General features: G+C 46.8%; 1 protein-coding gene across 3 annotated transcripts in view; it reads left to right on the forward strand.

Moving 5' to 3' along the window:
- Window positions 1–26,568, forward strand: part of LOXHD1 (lipoxygenase homology PLAT domains 1) — a gene marked incomplete at its 5' end in the record, with an annotated part of 134,435 nt that overhangs the window by 24,823 nt on the left and 83,044 nt on the right. For all 3 annotated transcript variants that reach the window (XM_081078305.1, XM_081078306.1, XM_081078307.1), the window contains 8 exons: window positions 7,190–7,288; window positions 9,685–9,833; window positions 16,200–16,323; window positions 18,911–19,161; window positions 20,940–21,075; window positions 21,615–21,775; window positions 22,787–22,873; window positions 23,308–23,443. In XM_081078305.1, coding sequence (XP_080934431.1) covers window positions 7,190–7,288; window positions 9,685–9,833; window positions 16,200–16,323; window positions 18,911–19,161; window positions 20,940–21,075; window positions 21,615–21,775; window positions 22,787–22,873; window positions 23,308–23,443 — 1,143 coding nt within the window. The remainder of the gene's footprint in view (window positions 1–7,189; window positions 7,289–9,684; window positions 9,834–16,199; window positions 16,324–18,910; window positions 19,162–20,939; window positions 21,076–21,614; window positions 21,776–22,786; window positions 22,874–23,307; window positions 23,444–26,568) is intronic.

Consider the following 26,568-nt stretch of genomic DNA (forward strand, 5'->3'; position numbering starts at 1 on the left):
ATTTTGGTGAATTTCCTTCCTGTTCTATTTTTGTGCATGAATCTATTAAACATTACACATTGATTTTCAATAGTACTGTCTTATGGTCAACTTGTGACCAGGTTTTTTTCACTTAATGCTATATTGTAACATTGAGTAATCTTCTAAACCATTGTTTTAAATAGTTACATGGTATTCCGTGAATGAGTGAAGATCATAATTCACCCCAACAATCCCCCTTTTGGGATCTTTTTAGGTTGTTCTTAATTTGTTGTTATTAACAATGCTGTGACAGACATCTCTATGGGTAATCCATGAACACAATATCCTTGAATAAACTCATTGTTATGCACAGGGATTGAATTCTGGGTTCCAGGGGTTTGCAGAATGTTAAGGCTTTGGACACAAATGGCTCACCTGCCTCTAGAAAGGTTGCGTGACTCTCGTTCCACCAACAGAGGATGAGATGTGCTGGTTTCCCAGCGCTATGGGCAGATAAACTCCAGCACTGGAGTAGAACCTGGAAAGGGAAGAAATGGAACCAAGGTTGCCGGGGCGGAAAGGAAGGCTCTTTTGTGGAGCAGCAGGAGTGAGAGCCAAGAAGAGTCCCTGAGGGGCCCACGGGAAGAGCTCCATGGGCTCGGCAATGAACTGGATGAAGGGGATGAGCACAAGGAGCTAAGGGGGAGAAAGCTGATCTGTTCCATACGATGTTTCAACTCCTGGTAACATCAGGCTTATCTTGAACAGCTTCCTGGGAGAATGTGCTAGTTGTATATTTATTGGGGGGTGATAAAGAGTTAGAGTATTTTTTCTTGATTACCTCCCATGAGTTAATGACAAAGTGATGTTTCAATGTCATTGTATAACCAGGCTCAGCTGAGGTCAGCCCGTGGCCTGTCAAATGCCAAGTAAATGACACAGACCCCAGGAGTTCTGGAGTGGAGTACATGGGCTTTAAGCTAGACTTGGCAGGGTGGGTGAAATGACAGCTGAGAGAGTGCCTTCTTGTCCTATCTGGGCTTCATCCTTTCTTACTGTGAGAACTTCGTTACCTTTCGGAACCTCCTGCTTCAGTTGCCTCATCAGAAAATCGTGCCAATAGCAGCAATAGGGTATGTCATGATGAGGATTAAAGGAGACAATAGATGTGACTGGCCCATAGTATGTCCTCAGTAACCATCAGAGGCTCTTATTATTTTCATCAATGGATGTATTTTCAAGGGCAGCCAGGTTGAGAAAGAAAAGTTCCAGTCCTATTTGAAGAATAGGGTGGATCTGGGTGATAGATTTGGATCTCTGGACCCAAGGGAAAAAAAGAGGAAAACTTTTGGGGCCAGTATAGGGGAGGGTCATTGGCCATTGGTCAGTGGCCATGACCCAGCTCCAGGCATGTAGCATTGCCACCCATCCTTGGGTTCCGCTAACCACCCCCGCCCAGCACCTGGGAAGGCTTGAGTAGTCAGGGGCCTTCCTTGGCTGGGGGAGACCATTCCTCCTCATCCCCCACCCCCAGGGCAGCCCTGCTGAATTTCATTCCTCACCATTTTCGTCTCCCACGCAGCACCTGTGATGTCTCACTTCTCTGTGTCTGGCTCTCAGTGAGTGGAAGTGATGGGTGTCAGGGTGTGAGCTGTTGCAGATTCGGGAAGGGGGGATAAAATCAAGTCCAGTCATCCTCCTGACAGCCCCCCTCTGCTCTCCTCACCTGCCAAAATAAATAAAGACATGATCTAATTACAGAGGATCTGAGAATGGGTGAAAGGCAAGGGAAAAAAACTCGGTGAGTCAGTTCACCATCAGTTCATTCATGATTCTCTGCTTCCTAAAAAAGCCTGGAGCTCTCTCTCTCTCCGGCTCAAATGATGGTGGGTGTGGGATCAGCAAGCGGGACAGGGGCTTAGTTATGGGACATTTGCTTGACTTCTGTTATGAACATGATGAGCAGCTCAGCCAGGCTCAGTGCGCATGTGGTACCAGGATTTGGGGGTTCCAGCCCCCTCATGGCTGTGCCTCCTCCCGCCACCCAAGGTGGCTCTGTGGAGATGTGTCTTGTCACTGCTGTGTGCTGACTGTTCCAGACAGCGCAGGGGAGGCTGTGGAGGCGGCCGGCGCACCAGGCACAGGAGGTAGCTGGGGCCTGCCAGTGCCTGCCTTTTCTGGAAGTCTGTTCAGGCAGCTTCCGGCTGGCCTGCAGGGGACAGATTTCCCATTTGTCAGAAGCAGACTGTGCCTCTGCTTCATGAAGCCTGCAGAGGAAAAAAAAGAGGGGTGGGGGAGGCAAGGCTGGGCTTGTCTCCCAAGAAGGACACAGACCACCTTCTACTGTGGTCTTGAGGCCAGCAATGCCTTTAGGCTGATACCGGTGACTTCATAAGTTCAGGACCTCACCTCAATTTTGTTTGGCTTTAGAAGGCCCTATGTGATTAACTTAATCCCTAGTCTGTGTCCCTTATGGCTTACTTTTCAGATCAATGATCAAATTAGTTTGGCCTCTCAGAACCATAGTGGCCTACAGGAGAAGAAGGCGATTGCCTAAAAGGTACGGAGGCTGGGTTGTTGTGCAGGTTGTGCACTGCAAAAGTGTGTCTGTGTGAAGAGATGGAGGGCTGTAGATTTGTGCATTTATTATGACAATTATCCAACAGATGGCAGTAAAGTGTCTTGAGGAAGGAATTCTTTTTTCTAATCTGCACAGAGGCACTGTATAGGATAATGGTAGCCCGACTGACAGGCCAGAGAAAAATCAGTTCTAGGGAGAACTTTCTAGCAGATAATATGCCAAATAGGTAAACCATAGGCCAACCCTGGCTTGGGCAGCAATTCTCGTGATCTGTCACTAAGCCCTATTTCTCCCATCCTTGCTAGCTCCTCCTCTAATTTGACCTTCTCCCCTCTTCCCATCTCTGTTCCTTGCCTGCCCTCAGCTAGGCAATGAGTTGAAGGCACAATGCCTAAAGTTGCAGAACTGGTGCTGCCATCTGTCCCCGCTTTCAGGAAACCCTGGCCCAGACCCCTATTCCACTGGACTCGGGAATGTCAGGCTCAGCTCAGGCACACGGCATCATGCAGGCAGGGAAAGCTGGGCCTGCCTGCCCACATTGCACACAGGACAGGCTTCTTCTCACCCCCTCCACTTCAACAGAGAAAGGACAATAGTTCCCCAGTATTTGGAGATTTGAGCTGCTTAGCTCGTGGTTAGGTTGTGCTGTGGTTATCCTGCAGCCGGCAGCTGACCATCCCTGTACCAGGCAGTATTGCTCCCATTCCAGGAGCCAGTGTTCTTCCTAGACACACACAGAGCAATGCCTGAGAGCCTAGGGCAGGGGGGCTGGCCAACTACATCCTGTGGGCCAAACACCTCCTGCCGCCTGTTTTTGTGTGGACCTTGAGCTAAGAAAGGTTTTTACATTTTTAAAAGGTTGAAAGGAGCTCAAAACAAGAATAATATTTACGACACCGAAAAGTTATATGGAATTTAAATGTCTGTGTCCATAAAGTTTTATTGGAACATAGCCACACCCACGTGTTTACATAATTTTTATATACTAATAATATTGTGTATGGCTACTTTGGTGAGACAACAGCAGTGTTGAATAGTTGAGACAGAGACCCAGTGAGCTGCAAGACCTAAAATATTTACTATGGGGCACTTTCCAAAAAAAAAGTTTGCTGACCTCTGGCATAGAGCAGAAGCTGTGAGGTATTCTGGAAAAGGCTCTGGATCCTGAGACAAGAGGCCTGGCTTTGAGCCCCTCCTTGCATTGTTTAGCAGCTGCTTATCCTCAGGCAAGCCGCCTTGCCCTCTGAGCCTCAATTTCCTCATCTGTCAATGAGAACATCCACAGTACCTGTCCTGCCTGTATCATGTGGCCATTATGTGGGTCAGATGACTTCAAGGACCACCTCGTGCCTTGTGGGCAGTAAGGCCTGTGTGAATGTTCAGTATTATTTGCCCTAGAAGGTAGGTCAACCCTGGCCTTCCTCTGTTAACCCTTTCTTCTCATCATCTTTCTCTACTGCCTTGATCCCTTCTGCTCTGGGGCAGGGAATTTTTGGCCCTTAGCTCTCCCTTTGTGAGCAGGTGCCTGTTACCACCTGGGCAGCCACGTTCCACATGAGGACCTTTTGCCTTCCCAGTGATCACCAGGAGCGAATCCAACATACCCAAATCCACTTGTAACCGGAAGCGCAAGTTTGTACTCATTGAAATTCTGATCACCGGAAGTTGGGGGCGTTCTTAAATGACCATGGGGAGAAAGGTTTGATGCACTGCTCTGATAGTTTGCCAACTGGGAGAGAAGGAAGCCCTGCTTTTATTCAGGGCTCTTTCATCGATATATGCACTTAATTATAATTTAGGTTTGGCATGGGTCCCTAGGCCTCGTTTGGGAAATAGCAGATCAGAGAGTCGGATTCTGCTTGAAGAGGAAATGTTAAAAAGAAAACAGAGAGGGAGGACAGTAATCTAATCAGTGTCATTGTCCCTCTAACAGTGGGACCTTTTAAAAACTGGTTGTGACCTATGCCTGCCCACCCTGCTGCAGCGCTCGCACCCACCCCATCCCCCAATGTGGTTGAAGGTCATCCGACACACAGAGATCCTGCTATCTATGTAGCCAACTACGTGGAGACCCAGGGCAGTTCTCAGACGTTAGAAGACAGTCCTCTCTTGTCCCAGATGACTTCCTTCTGCCCTCTGTTCACCTGACTGCATGATCTTTGGGTCCCTTGTCTGCCTCAGTCAGAAAGACCTAGAAGCTCCTTCCCACCCCAGCTCTGTCTGGCCTCTGGATCTCTGCCCCTTGGCTGTCTCCACATTGCCTCACCTCGGCCCTGTTGCTCTGCTTTTCTGCACTTTCCCAGGACAGGCATGCTCTGTGTTCCCAAAGCCGAGTGGGCCCCTGCTTCCCAGGCCTCACCTGCACGGGCCTTGGGTACCTCCTCCATCTTCTGAGATGCCCCCTTCACCTCCCGGCTTCCTTCCACAGTCTGCAGAGCTGTCTTTCCTGGTCAAATGTCAGGGAATTGTAGATTGAGAAGGACCGCTAGTGCACTCACGCTCTCTCTCTTATAGTCTATTCTCCACAGTCTCCCTGACAGATAGGGATGCCTGGGTATCTCTAGGGACAGGAAACTCACTTCCCCCAAGGGCATCCCATTCCTTGTTGGATAACCCTAGTTACTAGAAAATGTTGCTTTTGGTGAGCTAAAATATCCCTCTTGATAACTCAGCCCACTCATTCTAATTCTGCCTTCTGTAATAATTCGGAATGTCTGCTACTCCACCCAAGAGGCTTCCTGGACACTCATTTTTTCTCCTGCTTCACTGTGTCCAGTGCCCTCTGGAGTTCTGCTGCCCCTTCTGACAGACCAGTGCCCAGAAATGGCCTTCAGAGACTCTCCCAACTGCCACCACACTGTGGCATCACCAGCCAAGGGGCCCTGGGCAACTTGCCACACTGCAAAGGGGTCTTGCCTGTGGGTGAAGTGAGCCCTGGCTTGGACCTCAGAAAGAATGTGAACCAGAAGCCCTGCCTGCCTGGGGAGGAAAGCACCAACCCTTCAGCAGGAGGCCTCTGCAACTTGGAAGACAATCAAGGGCAAGATCAGTTAGTCATGGCCAAGGCTTTCCTGGTTCTACACAATCACGCATCACAATCTGAGAGGGGAGCCTGGAAATCTGCCCTGTTTACAAGCTCCCCAGGTAGCCTGAATATGGCCCAAGTTTCAAGCCACTGACTTCTGGGTTGCCTGTATCTGGTCTCCTCTGAAGGCCACGATTCTGTCTTCCATCTCAGAGGGGTCTTCATGGTGAAATAGGAAAGGGTGGGAATCTTAGAGTGACTGTCTTACTGCAGCCTTCAGTTGGGAACAAGGATTGGAGGGTCTTCCCTCCCCCACGGGGAAGGGAGCATAGAAGAGAGAAAGAGAAGCTTTTGCTCCCTCCTGGCTCAGGGTTCTTAGCAGGTCAAAGACCAGCCTTCAGGCCTGTGTGGGTGGGGTGTCCTCTGTGGGTCCCCTGCAGTATGCTTGAGGAACTTAGAAGCCTTACCTGTAGGAAACAGCAAACAGTAGAAGGCAGTTGATGGCGAACTTAGAAATCACTGACACAGACAACATGGCAGAGCCAAGGCGTGCAGAAGAGAAAGACCCCTGGGGGCCGGGACATCAGGCATGGCTCTAGGAAGAAGCTGGGGGAGGGGCTGACTCTGGGCCTCAATTCAAACAGTTCTAATTTTTATCAGCTTCACTTACTGGGCATAAGATACCTGAACAAAAGATGCCACTACATAAAACATAGGAAGCAATTGCAGAAAGGGAAAAGGGAAGGCAAAGTTGCCTCAGCCCTGAGAATTGTTGGCACATAAAGAAAAGCTGGAGGGGTCTCCCGTCCCACACCACACAGCAACCCCTGCCTTTGCTTCTCACCCTAAGGCAGGTTCCATCTGGGAAGACCTGGGCAGGGCTCAGAATGTTGTCAAGTTTACATTGAGCCCCACCTTGCCTCTCTCCTCAAAGGCAAGGCCAAGACTGAAGCATTTGGGGGTAACAGAGAATAGATTTCTGTTCAATGAATGGAGCAAAGATACAGGAAGCAGATGTAGGTCCTTCAGTGAGGTAACCCCAAAGTATGCATTTGCTGGCTCCTGTGGGCACCTCTAGTCTTAGCATTTGTTGTGGCCTTGACAGTTTTCATTTGCAGAATCCATTTTCTTCAATGACTTGTTACACTGCGATGAAGTGTGGAGAACAGATTGGAGAAGAAGGCAGAGTAGGGGCAGAGGCTCAGTTCATGGAGGCATTTCAATATCCAGAGGAGCTATGCGGGTGGGGTGGGTCAGTGTGATGCTTTGGATGTGGGCTGATTCCTGCATCTCAAGGTAGGTGAAAACAGAAGTCTCCATTACCTCTGATTTATGCGATGCCATCAGCTTAGCAATAACCATTTGAGTTTTTTTTAAGCTTTATTGAAATATAACATTGGTATGTTTAAGGTAGACAATGTGTTGATTTAATGCATGTATGTATTAGCAATGACTATTTGGAACCAATGTCAGGCAACTTATTTCTTGCTTGTTAACAGTAATGGTGACCGTTCATGCATTGCTGGAGGGAAGGGCGGATAGTGTGGTTGCTGCTTTGGGGTCTCTGTTCTTCTCTCCTCAGTATCCTAATGAGCTGAGGCTTTTTCTGTCCTCATTCCCAGGTAACCGGTATGAAATCAAGGTGTGCACTGGCGATATCATTGGTGCAGGGACGGACGCTGATGTCTTTATCAATATCTTTGGAGAGTACGGAGACACAGGTAATAGATTTGAAGTCTTTTCTTCACAAGCCATGCCCAGAACTCCTTCTCAGGTGGGCTGGTTCCCACCATCCTGGAAGAGGAAGGCAGCGCCAGTCTCCTCTAGGCTTGTCTGTCAAGCATCTCTCTTCTTGCAATATGGTGTCATGGCCTCCCCTGGGCAGCCCAGTGCCCAGCTTATAAAATGTATGTGTGAGACGTGTCTTCAGAATAAGGTATGCTTGGGGTTGAAGTTGAGTTAAAACTTTCCTGCATCCTAGAACAAATCCAAGCTCCACGATCCCAGGGAAGTCATTCTCACTTACCTTCTTTATCTCCCTAAGTTTCATGTCCATCTTGAGATATATTTTGGGATGTGGCTGGGCATGGCCTGATTCAATGTAGTGGTTTTGGGCAGACCAGAAAGGGGCCAGGGATAGAATCGTGTTGGCCTCATATATGAGCAGGTACTGAGAACATAGATACCGCTACAGGTATTCATGCCTGCGGAACTGAGACAGGTGGTTCTCTCCTGCTTCTTCCCATGTAATGGAATAGCATAGGAGTCAGTCAAAGCTATGTGGATTTTGGACACACTATATTAGAAAATTCAAAATGCATTGCTGAGCTTATAAGAAAGAAAGAGAAGTCTCCAGGTGCCAGAAATGAAGACAGAATTCAAAAAGTATTATCTATGAAGTAACGCTGTGGCTTTTGAGAGGAGAGAACTTTCATGTTCAACCATCTACAGGATTTTCATCAATCTACAGGGTTTCCATACCCTTTGGGGGTCATGAAATGAGATACTGGCTGTACAGAAGACAAGATGTGCAAAATTAGAACCAGTTTTTACAAACGTACAGCAGAGGGTAGGTACAAAAGAGTCCAGGTCAAGACTAGTTACAACAGCAGAAAACTATAGAAACCACCTAAGTGTCCATCAGTGGAAGAAAGCATACCTAACAGTCTTTTCTTCCTTCAATGACTAGTATACAGCAGTTGGATGAATGAACCAGTTACTAGCTTCAACAGGGTAATCTCAAAAGCATAATACTAACCAAAAAGGAAGTTGCACAAGGCCATGCGATGATGATGGTGACACGGGGATAACAGGGGAACTAGAACAGCCCCAATGACAACAGTACTTATGATAAGTGCTTTGTGTGCACCAATTCAATAAATCCTCACAGTAGACCCTACAAAGTGGTGCTGTTATTATCCCCATTGTACACATGAGGAACTGGAGGCAGAGATGCACACAATATTATTTATGTAAAATTCTAGAACATGCAAAAGTAGTATATTCTCTTTATGGATACAAATATGAGCAAACAAAAATTCATGGCAACAATTCATACCAAGCAAAGATCGTGTTTATTTGAGGGAGGGAGTGGGGGTAGGGATGATGGACAGTGAGACTTTAGATCTGTCATGATTTATTTCCTTTAAAAAGAGAAAAGTCTAAGCCAATTGGACAAAATGTTAACATCTGTATGAACTGAAATCTAGGTGGGTGGGAACATGGATATCCTGTATTATTTTCTGTATGTTTGAATTGTTGCAATTAAAATTTAGAAAAACTTAAAAAATTGAATTTTAGAAAAGAAAACAGGGTGCGGCATAAACCAAAAGTCGGTGCTTCGATGGGGCTGGAAGGGTTCCTGTGACCTGTTGGCTTGGAATATAATAGTGGAAAATTGCAAAGTAGAAGGAACAGGTTAGAATGAGTCCTAACGACGTGCTTATTACCTGTGTGACTTTTGGCAAGTGATTAAATGTCTCTAAGTCTCAGTTTCCTCATCTGTAAGACAGAGTTGATAACACCTCCTTCTTGGATTGTGGCAAGGAATACGTGAGGGGAAAAAAATCCATGTTAAACAACTGGCAGTGTGTGATGATAGCTCTCGTCACTGCTTTCCAAAAAAGGAGTCAGGCCTGAGGACGTCTGTGTGCTGCTGTCAGGGTCCCAGCACAGCCTGGTACCACACGCTGTGCTCCTAGCTCAGGACAAGCAGGTGGGGCTAGGGATGGGGGTGCAGATTGGCTGAGCAGGATGGGGACTCCAGACTAAGGCAGAAATCAGAAATCCGTTCCGGATCCCAGGCACAAGCCACACACAGCGCAAGCTTCTGCCTTGACTGGAGGTGGAGGCCTTAAGGAGCCCATAGATCTGAGTGAGGGTACCCTTGTTGAATGTTGTGTGTAATTTAACTGTATTTTTAGAGCAGTTTTAGGGTCATAGTTGAAGTGTAGGCACTTCAGAGAGTGCCCGCATACTGACTCTCCCCCATCCCACAACCTCCTCCCCTGCTTGACTTTGGAGACCATTCTTCAGTAGGTGGACCGTTAAGGCTTGGAGCTTGTTCTTTCCTGTCCTCTGGTTTTTAATTTTCGTGTGTGTCTCCCTATGCACACAGGGGAGCGGAAGCTGGACAGCGACAAGAAAAACTTTGAAAAGGCAGCTGAAGACAATTTCACGCTGGATGCCCCTGATTTGGGGCAGCTGATGAAGATTAGTATTGGCCACAACAACAAGGGGCCATCACCCGGTTGGTTCCTGAACAAGGTGGGCTCCGTGACCTGTCTGGGGTCCCCGTACCCCGGGAAGGGGGAATTCGGGCTCTTCAGAGGGTTCCAGCTCAGCCACTACTTCCCCTCATCCAACCACCTTCACTCTCTGCCAGAGCCCACTGGCCATCACCTCTAAGACTCTGCCCATGCTATCACCTTCCTAGAAAGCCCAGTTTCCTCATTTGAATCCAGCGAGGACCTGCTCGTTCTTCAAGCCTCTGCCATGAAACTGTTCTGACTCTGGCCCCCCAGAACCGCCCCCTCCCATGAGTGTTTATAACCCTGCCTGCAGAGAGTGTTCGTTTGATCCTCATCATGAGCTTTCTTGTGACTTATCTTGGGCTATTGCTCCATACCTCAGATTTCTGAATCTCAGGTCCCACGTGACTTCACCGACCCAGGACAAAGCTAACAACCAAGAAGATGGTTAAAAGGCTTCTGGGAAGCTAAGGTATATCCGGTTCAAAGTTTGGAAGGAAAGTTTATGCCCCTAGCTTTATCTTGCTCTGCCCTCATAAAGACCCCTCAGACTCTCATTAACAGTGCTTACTTGCAATCCCTTCTGGCAGATTTGCTACCTGCCAATTTAAACCTATCGCAGGAAATCAGAGGCAGAAAGAGGCCCTGTAATAGGTAGGGATTTGAGAACGATAATGGGGAGTCAAAGATGATATAAAAAGCCAAAGGAATATTAAAAATTGATAGACATCTGAGGTCATTTAGAAAATGGGTTACCAGCCCTCTGCATCTATTTCCCTTAGTTGTGAGGCTATCAGTCTATCTCAGCTCACCACAGAATGATCGGAAAAGTTTAATGTCTAATATATTTTTAAACAGTATTTTGGAAAAGGCCTTATTGCTTAAACCAGAAAACCCTCAGATTTGGAGCAATTTGACTGCAGAGAATGAGGCTGTCTGATAGTTGAGGTTTTGTTATTACTTAATTTCATGTACCTTCTGGTAGCAGTTAGGAAAATAGCGGGCTGCAAGGGTCAGAAAATTGAAGTGCAGTGTTAAATAATTAGGGGCTTCTTTTTCTCATCTCACATGAAATCCAGATGTGGGCAGCTCAGGGTTGGTGCAGCTGCTTTCTGAGATACCTGTTCTCTCACTGCATCACCATGCTCAGCACGGTAGCTTTCGTCCTCTGACTTGTTGCCTCATGATCACATGATGGCTGCTGAACCGCTAGCCATCTTATCTGTGTTCTCAGCAGGAAGAGAGGTGAAGACCAGAAGGGAAAAGATTTTTTTTCTGGCAAGCTCTGCCTCACTGTGAGAGAAGCAAAGCTCTCCTGGGAACTGCTGCCTGCATTTCACTAGCCAGAAGTGTGTCATGTGGCCACCCTAGCTGCAATGGAAACTGGGACATAAAGTGTCTAGTTTTCCAGCCTTTATAGTGGAAATAGGCTAAGAGGGAGGTGATTGGAAATGGTGTTGAGTGAACATCCTAGAGTGTCTGTTACGCTTCTCTCCATAACTAGCCCGACAGTTTCTTGATGGGACCTCTCCAGCGTTTGGCATGGGGCAGGGTACTGACTCAGTGAAGCAAGGAATGGCCATTTCCTTTGGAAAGGTGACAGCTCGCCTGACCCTTAGAGCAGGCAGCCTGCTCCGGGAGGACTCCGGGAGGCTACATGCTGCTTGGATTGGAGAAGAAATGGGGCACCAGGAGACAGTCTCACTGAGTTGATTCAAGGACCTCAAGAAGCCTCCAAAAAGCCAGTGCAGAGACAGAGGCATCTTTAGGAGGTTTTCATTCAACTGGGCAGACGCAGGAGAGGAGGTAGGTGTGCTTTGTGACCTCAGCCAGGGTGGGACACAGAGTAGGTTCCTGGAAGCCCAGTTCCTTCATCCTGGGAAGGAAGGCAGTCAGTGAAAATAAGGTTTAGTGGAAGGAACCACAACATGCACTTGATGGCCTGGGTGTGGCCTTGACATGGTTATTGCAGCCACACCATGTGGGGTCAAGTTCCTTTCGGTCACATGGACCCCCTCACGCAGTGTTCTCTGGGAAGCTTCATGAAGCAGGCAGGTTCGCATGCCAGAACAGGACCTTTTGTTATTGTCATGCTTGATGGAAAGGGCAGCCTGGCAAAATGTGAACTCTATGGGTGAGAATATTTTTGCCCTTTAAAACATTGTACAATCTTGTTCCATTGTCTTCTGAAATCTGACATTGAAGCCAAGTGGACTTTTGTTTCTTTCTGGACAAGCTGTTTTGTGTTTTGTTTTCTTTTCAGCCAGGATGCTTGAATGATTTTATGTTCTTTACGTTTATCATTCAAAAGTCTTGCCAGAAAATGTCTAGAAGTAAGGCCTATGTGAGTTCATTCAGCCTCCCTACCCCTCCAAAGAGTTCGACTCTTCTGATTCTTCAAAATGATGTTTTCTTCCTCCCTCCATCTCTCCCTCCCTCCCTTAATCCCTTCTTCCATTTTTCCTTTTTTCCCCCCTTCTTATTGTTTGCTATCCAGACACTATTTGAAACCAAAAGGCCAAGCATGCTACTTTCAGTGTGAGATTGGTTATTCTCTATGGGGCCCTGTTAAGTTCATAGGCACGTTCAGGGCCTTCTAGGCAGGTCCTTGTCTGTCCCGGCAAAGCCAAGATGGGTGTTCCTCTCAAAAGTTCACTGGCTTCTGAAAATATCCTAACAGCCTATTCCTTTAACTTAAGCAAACCACAATGCTCCCTGGGGAGAAGACAAAAATAATTCAAGCATTTTGTAGGTCAGTGTGCCTGGATTTACTAGATATTTTTCTGAGGAAAGAGTTTTGGTGAGAAAGGAGGAAAGAAGATTCTAGGTCCCAGGCACAGTGGGTACAAGGTGGAAGCCAGAGGCTGGGGGAAAATCCAGGGCCACCTCTGGCCTCTTTCTGACTGTGCCAGGGATAACCAGCCCTCACCTCCTGCCTCCCTCCATTGGGCTTCCATGCTGTCCCCTCCTTGCTCCGCTCTGATGAATCAGGTTGCCCTCAGCTCCCCAGAGATGCCAATGAAAGGGTCTGTTAAATTGACTGCATTTCCAGATTGGACACGTGCACAGTAAGTGCTCCCATGCTCAGTTGCCAGGCTGGGTGGCCTTGGACTTCATATGACAACTCCTCCTTTGGTATTTATGTTTAAGGGTTTAGTGGGACACATCTAAAAGCCAATATAAGTAACCCCATTATAGGTTGTCTCCCTCCTCTTCTGTCCAGTTGGTGGACCGTGTGTCTTGCTCAGCCTGGGCTGATGGGCTTCGGCGTGGCCGACACAGCCCATCCTCTGCTCTTGGCCGTTTCCCTGGGGCTGTGGCTCCGTCCGCCAGGCTGTGCACATGGCTTTGGTCCCCACATCTGGTCAGATCACCAGTTGTGATGAACTCAAATGGTTAGTTCAATTCAACAAGCACTTCAAAAGATGAGCAGCCACAAGGTGGGGTGTTAGGCTGCCAGTGGGCGTCCTCCTCGGTCTGGCTGCTTCAGGAAAGAGACTGGCTCAGGGCCCCACAGCTCTGTAGTGGCAGGACTGGCTCCTACCCCAGGTCCTCTGCACCCCCAGTCTTTTGGGGGGTCGGAGGGCACCGAAGGCACGGAGGTCCCACATCTGTTTGGAAGTATCTATGAACCATCTGGAAAGAGCCAGAAAGAAGTGACAAAGAAGTGACCCCTGCTCAGCAGCTCCATCTTTTCCTCCTTTTGTTTGGGGGTGGTTTATCTTTCTTGGCTTTTTGTGATCTTGTGTGACTTCTTTTTGTGATCTTTGTGACTTCTGTGTCCCTGTTGCTGCAGAATACAGTGGGCTCCATCGTGGACAGGCCCCTTCTCTGCTGCCATTTCACCTTGAGGGGCTCATGACCCCTGGTTTCCCTCTCCCCTCTCAGAAGGCCAGCCCTGTCTGTGGGCTGCTCAGCAGGTGGGGAATATTCCTCTAGGAGATAATGGCTCTTGTTTTTTATTAGGTCATTGCTTCCCTCTCTCTCTCTCTCTCTCTCTCTCTCTCTCTCTCTCTCTCTCTCTCTCCTTCTCTCTCCCTCTCTCACACACACGCACTCTAGGTATGCGTTTCTAGCATTCATGGTGAAAGGTGCTTCTATCTCTCCTGTCTTATTTGACAGTCATCTCTGCCATAACAACAGAATCTGTGAAACAGTGGTCTGGAGGAAACACCGCCATTTCATTCTTTTAGCAAAAACCATTCCTGAGATGTCTTGAATTCTTAAAAGGAACCCCATGAAAACCCAGAGTTGTCTGGGCAACTTGTGAGCCAAAGTGGGACAGCTGCTCTCTCCTCCCTTGAAAGTGGCCCTTGGTAATGCCCTCTTAAGCAACAGGGGTCGTGGCTCAGCCAGGACCCGTATCAGCGGAGGCCAGAATGCCTCTGGGACAGCCCTCTGCCCCCTTCTCCCTGTATGGTCTCTACACACTGGAGTGTCTGTGTCATTTCCCTCCCATCTCACTCTTCACTCCTTCCCACTTCACCCATCACCATGTGCTACTAGATGTGTCCCAAAATGTTTCACCCTCCAGGAGCTGGCTTCCTCCAGCCTCATCCTGCAGACCTTGGGACCAAGAGATGCCATAAATAATTGTTTACATATTTTGATATGCATCTGGAAAATTTCTGAAACTGTTCGTGGACTTTTATACTTTCTGTACCGATTTTTAAGCTGTTATGTTCTCTCTTGGCCTTTCTTTGTTTTTTTCTTTTTTGGTATTTTAGAAAGTCAAGTTTTTAGTGTCTTATTTGTTATCCAAACATTCATTCAACTATTATCTCTTTCCTTTATGTTTCAGCTGTGCAAACCAGTTTTGTCCTATAGAGGTATCTAATGGTATGCCTTCTATTTCTCACATTAGCTAAACTGTTCAAGTCAGGAATTTTCATCAGATAGCAGGCTAGTAGAAGGTCCTCTATTGATGACATCTCTATGAGCTGTGACGGTATTTTCTTTGCTCTTCAAACCTTGGCTGGCACAAGAGTCTGTGAACATTTAAAGACAGAGATGGTGAATCTGTATATCTAGGTTTATTAGTAAACTTGACAACTTATCGGATAAACTAAGTCCTCATTTTTTACCTTGCTTTTCCAACTCTGTGAGAGTCAGAGTAACGGGGTTAAGAGGCAGGCTGAAACCTGGCTCAGACCATTGTCAGTGACTCCCCAGTCTACCCCCCCAACGCCAGGAGACGAAATCCATAGAAAATGAGCAGATCAATGAGTTTTGAGAATGCCTGGACTACCATAGCATAAACCCCTCTGAGCCACGGTGGTCTCCAGTCACTCAGCTTTAAAAGGACAGACATTCAGTCAAATCATCAGGCTCTGAAGGGTGACTCACACCAACCAAACTCACAAGGGACTGATTTATAAACCAGAGCCTGAATGCTTATTTATTGGGGGGACAGAAGCCTGGTGAGAAGACTGGTCCAGGCGACTGGCTCCTCCCTGGTAGGTGGTGTCCTCAAGAGCCCCAATTGTTCTTTAAATACTAGATTCAAACCAGGTGAGATGCCTTCAGGCAGCCTAGTGTGTGCCCTGATTCCATACTCCACGCACTTTGATCTTAGGAAGTGAGTTTTCATGGAAAATCAGAGCCCCTCTCTTGGGCAGTCTTGGGAACACCTGGGCAGATATTGTTACTTTCCAACTAAACGGGTCTGTCACCAGGTCTTCTGCCTGCTCAGCGCTATGACTGGAGGACACATCCTAGTTATTAATTCCACTTACGTTAGAGTGAGTTTCCAGTTGGGTCTTCCCAGGACATTTTGGGGAAACCCCTCAGCTTCTTGATCATCTCTAGAAGGCACATATCTCAGCGTTGTCAACTTAGCTTACATTGAGTCCCTCGTGGGAAGCTTCACAGGTGACAAATTCCACTAGCTTCACTGTCAGTGGCTGATGTTTTCTGACCTGATCCCCGGATCCTGGGATTCCGGGCGCCTGATTTGCGTCTTGCAGTTCCCTTTGTGTGGACTGTGCTTCTCACCAAGAAGGGTAGCATCCCGACCTTCCGCAGGGGAGGAAGGTGATGATCTTGTTGCCATCTGCACACCCAGGCTCCCAGTTCTCATGCCCCAGGCTCACGAGGTAAATCCTGCCCAGTGTCTTGCACTCGATTTTTTAAAAATAATCTCCAGCAGAAGAGGGAACAGTGGCTCAGTAATTCAAGGAGGAAGTAATTGCCAGGCATCCCCGTGTGACGCTCAGTGTTTTGTAAGGTTTTCCTGGCGACAGATGAGTCCTTGTGGTAAGTTTTTTTTGAGCCACTAAGAGGAGCGTGTATAATTAGAGTACCCTCAAGGAATGGAGGAATTGGATTGGATCACAAGGTGCGCCCTCAGTGACACTTACCATTCCTTCCCTTCTCTTCCCAGATTTTCATCAATGATATTGCAAACAAAAGAAAATACGACTTTCCTCTTAACCGCTGGCTGGCCTTAAATGAAGACGATGGCAAAATCCAAAGGGATATCTTAGTGGGCGGAGCTGAGACCACAGGTAGAACTGAAGAGAGAGGAAGGCCCATTGGCTAACATTTCACTTTCTGCCGAAGACACAGTGTTCTCATCTGTGGGCCCAGAGGCCTGTGATCAAGTGGGAGCCGCTGTGTCTTCAGACCACATTCCTCCTGCTCTTGAAAGTGTTCTGTCCCTCTGGACTGGAGTCTGGGGCTCTGCTGATGCCAGAGGAGATGGGGAGATGCCCCTGAGCAGACACTCACTGCCCAGGGCAAAAGAAGTCATGCATGGGAGGAAGCCAGAGCTCCTGATGCCTGTGGCCATTTATGAGGACACTGATTGTCTTTCAGCTCCTCCTAATATTGAGTGCTTACGATATGCCAGCCCCTGCTAGGTACCTGACCCAGGTCATCGCCTTTAATCCTCACGACAACCCTGTAACATAGGAACTGTTAGTGTTTCCTTTTCACAGATGAGGAAACTGAGTCACATGGAAGCCAAAAGACCTGTCCAAGGTCTCCAGCTGGTAACTAATAGATGCAGGATTAGGTCTGCCTTCTAAATCTCTACCCTGCGTGAATTCCATGGCAAACCTGCTATTCACAGCGTGGATGTGCATAGATGTCCCAGAAAATCGATGTGGATGAATGCATATCCAAAAATGTGCCCTGCTGCAGAACCTCCCGTGACTCCTGCTGCCGAGAGAATAAGCCCAAGTTCTTGGGTGTAGTGTACAAATTGCTCCACGATTTGGCTCCAGTTCACCGTAGCAGCAGAATCTTTCCACATCTTCTCCCACCACTTCCCCACACCCTCCGTCTCCCTCCACCTCATCGGCACACCTTTCCCTCTTTCCTATACCCCCACCCCTCCACTCTCCCCCCACCTCATCCACATGCCTTCCCTTGCGCCCCTCCCTTAGCTTCTTGCCTTATTCTTTCTCTCCTTTTATTTTGGAACATGCCTTCTCCACCTTTAATGCCATTTCTCTTCTTTGTGTTTCCCAAATTCCTGCTTCCAGTCACTTCCTCTGAACCCTCCCTACTTCCTCTAGACAGGGCAATTCTTCCCTTCTTTTGCTCCAGACATTTTGGACAGACCCCAATTGCTATTGTTCAGGACACCAAAAGCTGCTCGGCTCCAGCACTTTCCAACCTCAGCACTGTGGCGTTTTGGCCTGGGCTGACCTTTGTTACCGTGTTTCCCTGAAAATAAGACCTCACCAGACTATCAGCTGTAATACGTTGCTTGGAGCAAAAATTAATATAAGACCCGGTATTATAGTATAGTATAGTATAGTATAGTATAGTATAGTATAGTATAGTATAGTATAGTATAGTATTGTAGAGTAGAGTAGAGTAAAATAAGACTGGGTCTTATATTAATTTTTGCTCCAAAAGATGCCTTAGAGTTGATGGTCCAAGTAGGTCTTATTTTGGGGGAAACACGGTAGGTGTGGCACAAGTCATTTGTAACTACAGTTTGCAAATGATTTACTTAAAAACATGAACTAGAATGGATTTAACAGAACTCCCTTAGTTATGGTACTATACTTGCCTCGAGTGGCAAGTCAGAGGCTGGAAATTGCTGATAACCCAGGCCACATGAGAACGAGTTGTGTGAGAATACCATCTGTCTGTGAGTTTTGGAGAATAAAGCTGGAGACCCGCTCTTTTACGGCAGTGGCCATTCCTTTTTAGCTTCATATTCTCCCAATATCCGGCATTTATAAGCACTCAATAAATGTTTGTTAAACAAAGGCAGGTGTAAATATCTATGACTAAATACTGCATCCTTGTAGTTGCATGTACTAGCTTCCAAAGAAATTTGGGGTTTGTATTTCTCTGGGGTCAAGGGGTGAAGGTAGGGTGTGGAGTAGGGTCAGGAGCGGGTGGGGGCAACGAACAAGGACTAAAATGCAATTACCTTAGACCTCAGGACAGAACAAACATATGAGATTTTCCTGTCCAAACATCTGTCTTTGGTGTTTTCTCTTTCTCTGTCCCATCTCAGAGTTGAATCTCCCCTTGCTGGCTCTTCCCTTTAACTCCATGCCCCCCTGACCGACCAAAACCCCCAACTGCCTCACCCCACCATGTTCTCTGCCTGTCTCCATCTTCCCTCATCCCACAACATCAGCCAGTGAAGGACATTTGTGTCCTCTATTAAAAGTTATATTTTTAAGTTAGGAGCAAAAGAGCAAGCTAAATGAATCAGATAGCCCTGAATGTAAATCTCTATTAATGGAGTTGAGTATTACAATTCAATAAGACATAACAGACTTCATCTGGCAGGTATTAACAATATGTACATGCTAACGAACATTAACAATAAGGACTATTCTTAGCTAACCCACCCTCCTCCTTTTCTTTGGTAGTTTCCTATCATCAGGTCTGGCAGCTTCCTGTAATAATACCTAGAGTTTATTCCTAAACTCAGATACACTGACACACAAACTCTGAAAAAGACAAGGTGAGGTTGAGAGGAGCACTGCATGTCATCTGGGGAAGGAAGACAAGAGGAAAAGAACTCCATGGAGGTGGTGGCCACGTAGGGCAGAAGTTGGGTAGGATATTGTAATTAGCTGGCACTGAACCCTTTCCTTCCCCCTGTTGTTTCCACACTAGCTGTCTCATATATTGTCACCATCTTCACTGGGGATCTCCGAGGGGCTGGGACCAAATCCAAAATCTACATGGTCATGTACGGGGCCAGAGGCAATAAGAACAGCGGGAAAATCTTCCTGGAGGGCGGTGTGTTTGACCGTGCCCGCACTGACATCTTCCACCTGGAGATGGCTCTCCTCCTCAGCCCCCTGAGCCGGGTCTCCATCGGGCACTGCAACGTTGGTGCCAACAGAGGCTGGTACTGTGAGCAGGTAAGGGATGTCCCTGGAAGGACCCTTCCCTGGTTCAACTCTTCTCTTCTTTAACTTGCAAATACAAACACTAACCTGCTGCTTGCTTCTTTCGGACCAGTAACAGAGCACAGGGGCAATCCCTTTCAATGGGCATTTTGGATGGTAATGTGCCCATCCATCTTGTCTTGCTGACCCTCAGGAGTGGGGGGCGGTGGGGGGGGGTGGCCGTTCTGTTCATGTATTCAAGGACCAAATGCAGGGTTGGGTATCTGGAGGTGCTCTCAGCTGGCAATTCCTGATGTGGTGTTTCCCTTCAGCTTATAAATCTCTCAATCAACCAGTATTTTTAAACACAGAGAGTGCCCCAAAAAAGTATACACATTTTAAGAAAGGAAAAAAACTATTAAAATTGTAATACTCAATGTATACTGATAACCAAAGATGAATACAAGTCACGTTTGACTTCTGCAGTTATGAGAGGTGCTCAAAGTGGTTCCCATCAGCATCCAGACACTTCTGATTATGGCGAACTACTGCGTGAGCCACGGTGACCTAAGTGTCCACTTGTATGCATATTTTCGGTATCCTCAGTGTATGTTTCTATGGTGGGATACTTATGTTTTACAGCATATACATAACAAAAGTGACATATAGAGAATGATGGAAAACAAATATGAATTTTGTCTACCACCCAACTTAAGAAATAAAACACTCACCATGCTTGTGAAACTCGTCTGTGTCCTTCCGCAGTCGTATCATCCTCTCTGTCCCAAAAAGAACGTGCTATCATCAATTTTGCCTAAGTGTATATTGATAGAAGATTTTGTAGTGTTCTAGAAACACTCCTTTAAACATCTATAATATGAGTAGCCTGGGCTAGATTCATGAGTCTATGAGTGGCCATGGTCTAAATTCATGAGTTTGGAAATTGGTTTGAGATAGAGAGGGTGAAGGAGACAAGGCTGAATGAAGATCAAGCCCAGAAGAGGCCAGTTTGTTTTTATGTTAAATTCCAGATATTAGTTATCTTTCATGTGATTGACAAATATAGGGAATTAATTTAGTATTCTAGTTAATTTGGTTCAGATTGAGATTTTACAATGTGCATAAAGAAATATGGTGTTCGCTGCACTGTACACCTGAAGCTGAAGCTGAATAATATTGAATGTCAGCTATAATTTAATATATGTATAGTCACAGGATATGGAGTACAGTGTAGGGAATAGAGTAATGGAATTGTAACAGCTGTATACAATGTCAGAGGGGTAGTAGATTGGGGGCGGGGGGATGATCACTTTGTGAGGGGTGTAAATGTCTAACTATTATGTTGCTTTGTACACCTGAAACTAATAAATCATCATACTGCACAATTAAAAAAAAGAAAGAAATATGGTGTTTAAAGAGGGTATTGTGCATAGAGGGAAAGGTTTGTGATTTGGGCTAATAAACTGGAGAATGGATGATATCTACATGGGAAGATTTCTTGAACAAGGTATTTCTTTTTTCCCCTTTTTCCTTTTTATTAGTTTCAGGTGTACAAAGCAACATAATAATTACACATTTATACCCCTCACAAAGTGACAATCCCCCTCCCCCAAGCTACTACCCTTCTGACAAGGAGAAGGTATCTCTTGATCTAAGATTTAATGAGACAGGCGATAGGAAGAAAGTGCCATTTCTTGAGGCTCCTTATGCAGATGACCCTTAACGTAGGGCTGAGGAGGTGACTGAGCGTGGCAAGGAGGCCCCAACCCAGGGAACTGCTCCAGGAGATTCTTGTGGTCTGCTCCCCCCAGGTGGTGATTCTGTGCCCCTTCACTGGCGTCCAGCAGACCTTCCCTTGCAGCAACTGGCTGGATGAGAAGAAGGGCGATGGGCTGATCGAGAGGCAGCTCTACGAGATGGTGTCTCTCAGGAAGAAGAGGATGAAAAGTAGGTGGAAGGGAACCAGAGTCTGGTGGCCTCCCAGACAGGGCCAGGGGAGGCCGGGATGTCAGACCACTTGGCAAGAGCTTTGAGGGGATCCATTCCTGGTTCTCAGTTCTCTTCGGGAAAGAAAGGGATATGGCCTCCCAGAGAGTTTAGTTCTTCAAGGTCTAGGCACCAAGGATGATACTCTGCAGTCCCCAAGTTGAATAAACTGCTGTGATGGACTAGACATTAAACCAAATGCTCAACAGAGTGTATTCTGAATACATCAGACATAGGGTGGGTGGAGTCAACTTTTCTTCCTATTTAAAACACACTGATATGCTTTCTTGATTAGAAGGAAGATTAGGCACCTTCTTTCAAATAGCGAAGAATCTTTGGCTTCTTCAAATTGGCACTTGTTCTAATGGGTTTCTAAGAGTGAGACACACCTGTGCATAAACTTCAGTCCTGATCACCTTTGATTTATTCCTTTTCCCCACTGGTGCCACGAAAATCTCTACTTCTTGAAGTTTACGGTACAACTTGACCTGTCTCTGCAGAATTCTGTTGGTCCCTGTGGGTCTTGACGACTGACCTGAGGAAAGCTGGTACCAACACTCCCATCTTTGTCCAGATTTATGGGAAGAAGGGGCGGACGGATGAAATTGTCCTGAACCCCAATGGCCAGTATTTCAGACCGGGCATATTCGAGAAGTTTAAGGTAGGAGAGAAATGTGACAGAGTGGGAGGGAAGAAGGACTAAGGGGAGTGAGAGGTATTTGCCATGGGATTCTGGTGTTTCAAGGGAGGTGTAGACCACATGTGAAGACAAAAAGGTATAATGGAGACTTCAGGTCCCTGCAAGGAGTACCAAATTTGATCTATAGGCAATGCATAAATGGATATGGTTTCTATCTGTCCTTTCATCTGAATCAAACAGTCCAGAGTCAAGCATGGGGGATGAAGCAAGTATGGAATGGTTTTGAGCATCCGGGAGCCTAGCAACTTGGGGAATCATTGTAGAACAGAGACCTTGAACAGCGTGTCGAAATGACCAACCTGAACTGAATTGAGGGTGAGGAGCAAATTCAAGGGGAAGTACATATTTCAGAACATTTTAAAAGAAATTCAGCTTCACATTTCCAGTATGTGTATAACTAGAGCAAGGCCGGTTTTGCCAACAGAAGTGCGGCTCTGACCTTTAGGTAAGAATAATTTGTCATTTGCTGCTCTCTTCTCAGAGCACCCCACCGGTACCGGTATTATACCACTCAGTTCATTGCTCTTTCTTTATTTGTCTTCCCGGCTAGACTGCGAGCCCCTAGGGAAGGGGCACCACTGCTGTACTGATCTTTTTGTCTGTTTCAGTGCCCAGCGGAGCTCTGGGGCCGTGGGCTTGTGCTAATTTGCAGGGCTGCCGTATGGATTTTGGTACTGGAAGTTTATTGCTTGGAAGATTTTCTTTAGTCGGGATCCTACTGTGGGTCAGTTATTTTTGTTCAGTTTCACCAGCTCAGACTGAACCTCAGCTCTACATGGCTATGTGGCCCTCACATGCCACTGGTTACAAGGGCATGAGAGGATAGAGCATAGGACGGTGGCTTGAAGCAAACCCATCCTCACTGCTAAAGAAAAAGGCCCAAGCTGGTGCCCTCCTGGCAGGAGTCAGCTATGAGGTTAAATACATTTCACTTGGTCATGCCCACCCAAACCTTGTTATTTCTCACCATAGATTGAGCTCCCGGATCTCGGCAGGTTTTATAAGATTCGAGCATGGCATAATAGTCTGACTCCTGGTGCTGGATGGCATTTGGAAAGGGTGAGATGTACCATCTTGGGGCTTGGGAGGTGGTTGTGGGGGAGGAACAAGAATGATGCCTGTCTAATCAGCCTGTCACTTAAGTTTGCTTGTATCCATTGGGTGTGAGGGTGGGGAAGAGTTATGGTGAGACATGAATTCAGACCCAGGACACAGGGACTTCCTGATAGGGAAGAGACTTCCAAAGTAGACTAAGAAAATGCTCAGTTGTTTGTTCTTTACTTGCATTCTGCCCCAGTCACCTGGCCGTTAGGCACATGTGGGCCTCAAAGGACTGGAAAGATCAATATTAATCTGGCACTCCACCTCCCACAAGAGTCATCTCTAGGGGATGGCCTTAGCCTGCCTGAGAATGGTGCCTGAGATCAGATAGCGGGGGCCTCAGGGCAGGATGAATAGCTGCGGTACCCATTTACCCCAGGATTTCATTCCAGATGACCCTGATGAACACTCTGACCAAGGACAAATACAACTTCAACTGCAATCGCTGGCTAGATGCCAGTGAGGACGACAATGAGATTGTGAGGGAGATGACCGCAGAGGGCCCAGCAGTACGAAGGATCATGGGCAGTAAGTGCTGAGCCGCTCTTTATCCTGCGGGAGGCGGTGGGAACTCCTACTCGGTGAGCCAGAGGGAGTCTGGTTCACGAGCTAATAGTCTATTCACTGTACATCATCCCTGTAAAGGCCAGGGTACATTTAGAAGGTCCAGACTCAAGACCATCTTGAAGGAGCCATCTTCCAGGCATGACGGGGGAGGGGGAGGAAGGGAAGAGTAATGGTCTTCAGTTTGGTTATGAGGGGATGAGAAGAATCTACACTAAACAGTATTTCTCTAGAGTGTCTCTGAAATTAAAGGAAACATTCTCTTCAAATTATGCATGAGATGCTCCCCAGCATGGAAGGCTGGATTCGGTAGCCATGCTCAGCTGTCCTTGATGGGTTCTCGATTTCTATTTAAGGCTAGTAGGAGAGGGCCTACACTTATAATCTGGAGTCTGGTATCCACATTTAAAGGGGTAAAGGGAGACCATTTTATCCCTAGGTTATATAGCAGAGTTTTGGCAAATACACAGCACATGTCCCATCCTTTTCCCTTGGCAGACATTACTGAGTGATCACAGCATTCTCTGCCATTGAGTCTGAAATGAGCTTCCTAGCCCTCAATGTAGCACTCCAAGCAGACATTAGCAATTGATCAGAATTGACATTTAAGATAATTAGCCTATCTGTTATCGTTGTGGTAGTCCTTAATTTGTTTAGTTATACAGTAATACTGCAAAATTACAAAGAATTAAGAATACATAGAGAACAATGTCACCCATAGTTCTAGTAGCCCTTCTAAATATTTGGATATCACTTCTCAGGCATTTGCACATCTAGTAGAAGCTGTGTATATATTTGTTGAAATGATTTGAACAGATTTAAATACTCAAAAACATAGACACCCCAAACAGCAAATATCTGAAAAGTGATCAGCGAGTCTGTTAGTCTAATTAGGCCAAGCTTGTACTTAACACTATTTTTTTATTCTTCTTCATTTTTATTTAAAATATATGGCTGTGGACTATTTGTGTTCAAAGGTCCTTAAAAATAGCCTGATGCAGACAAAGAAACTGATTCTCAGAGACAGAGTTAGACAAGCACAAGGTCTCCTGCCTCTGGGATCAGTGATGACACCCTGCCTTTTCACGTTCAGTAATATTTTCTTGGAAACAAGGCAGCCATCCCCCTGTAAACATGAGAAATAACATGATTCTGCCCCCCATTGGGGCTTTATATACGATGTAGCCCACCAAGGCAAAAATACATCTGTCTTACCTTACCTGTCCCCCTTGTGTACCAAAATTGAGCCCACAGACATGAACAACTGCTGAGGAGGTTTTCTAAGCCCTCCTAACCAAGCCTCATGATTTCAGCTCCTCACTCTCCATTTCCGCAGTTTCCTGGTGCTGTCATTCCTGAGCCTGTTTGTGGGGTTGCTCCTCTGATGTTGCAGCTGACAGTTTCGATGAATTGTCTCTGGTCTGCTAAGTCAGGGATCCTCAAAGGCAGCGTGCTTCCTCACCGAAGGGCTTATTATAACACAGATCGCTGGGCCCCACCCGCGGAGTTTCTGATTCAGTGGGTCTGAGGCGGGACCCAGGAATTTGCTCCTCTAACACGTTGCTAGGTGGTGCCAGTGCTGTGGGGGAGGAACCACTGTGCTCAGAGGAATTGATCACTCGTCTAGCTGAGTTTCAGCTTCCAAAAGTTTGGTGCTGTTGCCCATGCTTGTCGCTCTCTGTTAGCCTTATTGGTGAAACCATTTTTGTTTGGTTAAAACTTTAAAAGAACCTGTATACTGTCAATGTAGTGAGTTGGTTTTTTTATTTTTCCAGAGAGAAATCTACCATTTTGACTTAGAATGCCCAAATATTCTTTATCTCTACGTCCTCCTTACCTTGACTGAAGCATGATTTCGCTACCCTCAAACCCTCTTTTCCCTCCTCATAAACTGTGGGGCCAGTGGGAGGGGGCACTCTCCTGACTCCCTCTGTTCTTTCAAACTTGAGGCTCACCTCATCTCACCATGTGTCTTCTGCCCCAGCTCAGTTCCACCTTCTATTGGCCTCTGGTCAATTTCTTCTTTTGCTGAAGGTGTCCTTTGGTCATTCTCTAGACTCCCAATGCCTGCCGTTGTTTTAGAGCAGCGTATTAATCTGCCTAGGCTGCCATAACAATATACCACAGACTAGGGGCCTTAAACAGCAGACATTTATTTTCTCATGGTCTGGAGGCTGGAAGTCCAAGATCAAGGTGGGTTTCTTCTGAGACCTCTCTCCTTGCCTTGCAAATGGTGACTTTCTCCCTGTGTCCTTACACAGTCTTTCTTCTGTGTGCCCCTGGTGTCTCTGTCTTCTTTTAAAAGTATCAGTCTTATTGGATTAGAGCCCACTCTAATCACCTAGAGCCCACTCATATCACCTCATTTTACTTTAATTACTCTTTACAGGCCCTACCTTCCAAATACGGTCACATTCTGCTGTACAGGGGGTTAGGACTTCCACATGTAAATTTGGAGTGGGACACAAACACAATTCAGTCCAGAACAGGTAGTATTTCCCAAAGAGTGGTCAAAGGCCCACCTTTATCAAAATTACCTAGAGTGCTTGTTAAAATGCAGATTCCTGGGCCCAACTCCAGATATACTGATTGGACTCTGAGGGCTATTCTTGGCAATCTGTAATTCTGTCAAGCATCCCATGAAAGTTTTATGCATGTCAAAGCTTCAGAGCCTTTGTCCCGCTGTTTTCATTCACATCTGAACCAGCCACTCCCCAGTACCTCACTCGGGATCGCCCCACAAAACTTCTTCTGCACTCCATGCCTCTGCCTCTGACCCAGGCTCTTGCCCTCCCAGCCTTCTCATTATTTTGGTGACACTCCACCCCACCCTTGAACTCCTTCCAGCTCCTTCCTCCCCACATTGCTCCTGGGCTGTCAGGGGCTGGCCCACTTGTGGGTGTGTGAAGGATGGATTTTAAGGGCAAAACTATAAACAGTCTTTCCAGAAGAGAAAAAGAAGTCCCGAAGGGGCAGGGATCCAGTAGACTAGAGAGGAGAACATAATTTCAAGAAATATTTTGAAGATGGACCTGGCAGGACGTGGTGGAAATGTCACAGCGGGGAGATAAACTTCCTGCCCAGCAAGT

This window comes from Rhinolophus hipposideros (assembly GCF_964194185.1).
Source record: "Rhinolophus hipposideros genome assembly, chromosome: 17".
In the NCBI taxonomy this organism is placed as follows: domain Eukaryota; kingdom Metazoa; phylum Chordata; class Mammalia; order Chiroptera; family Rhinolophidae; genus Rhinolophus; species Rhinolophus hipposideros.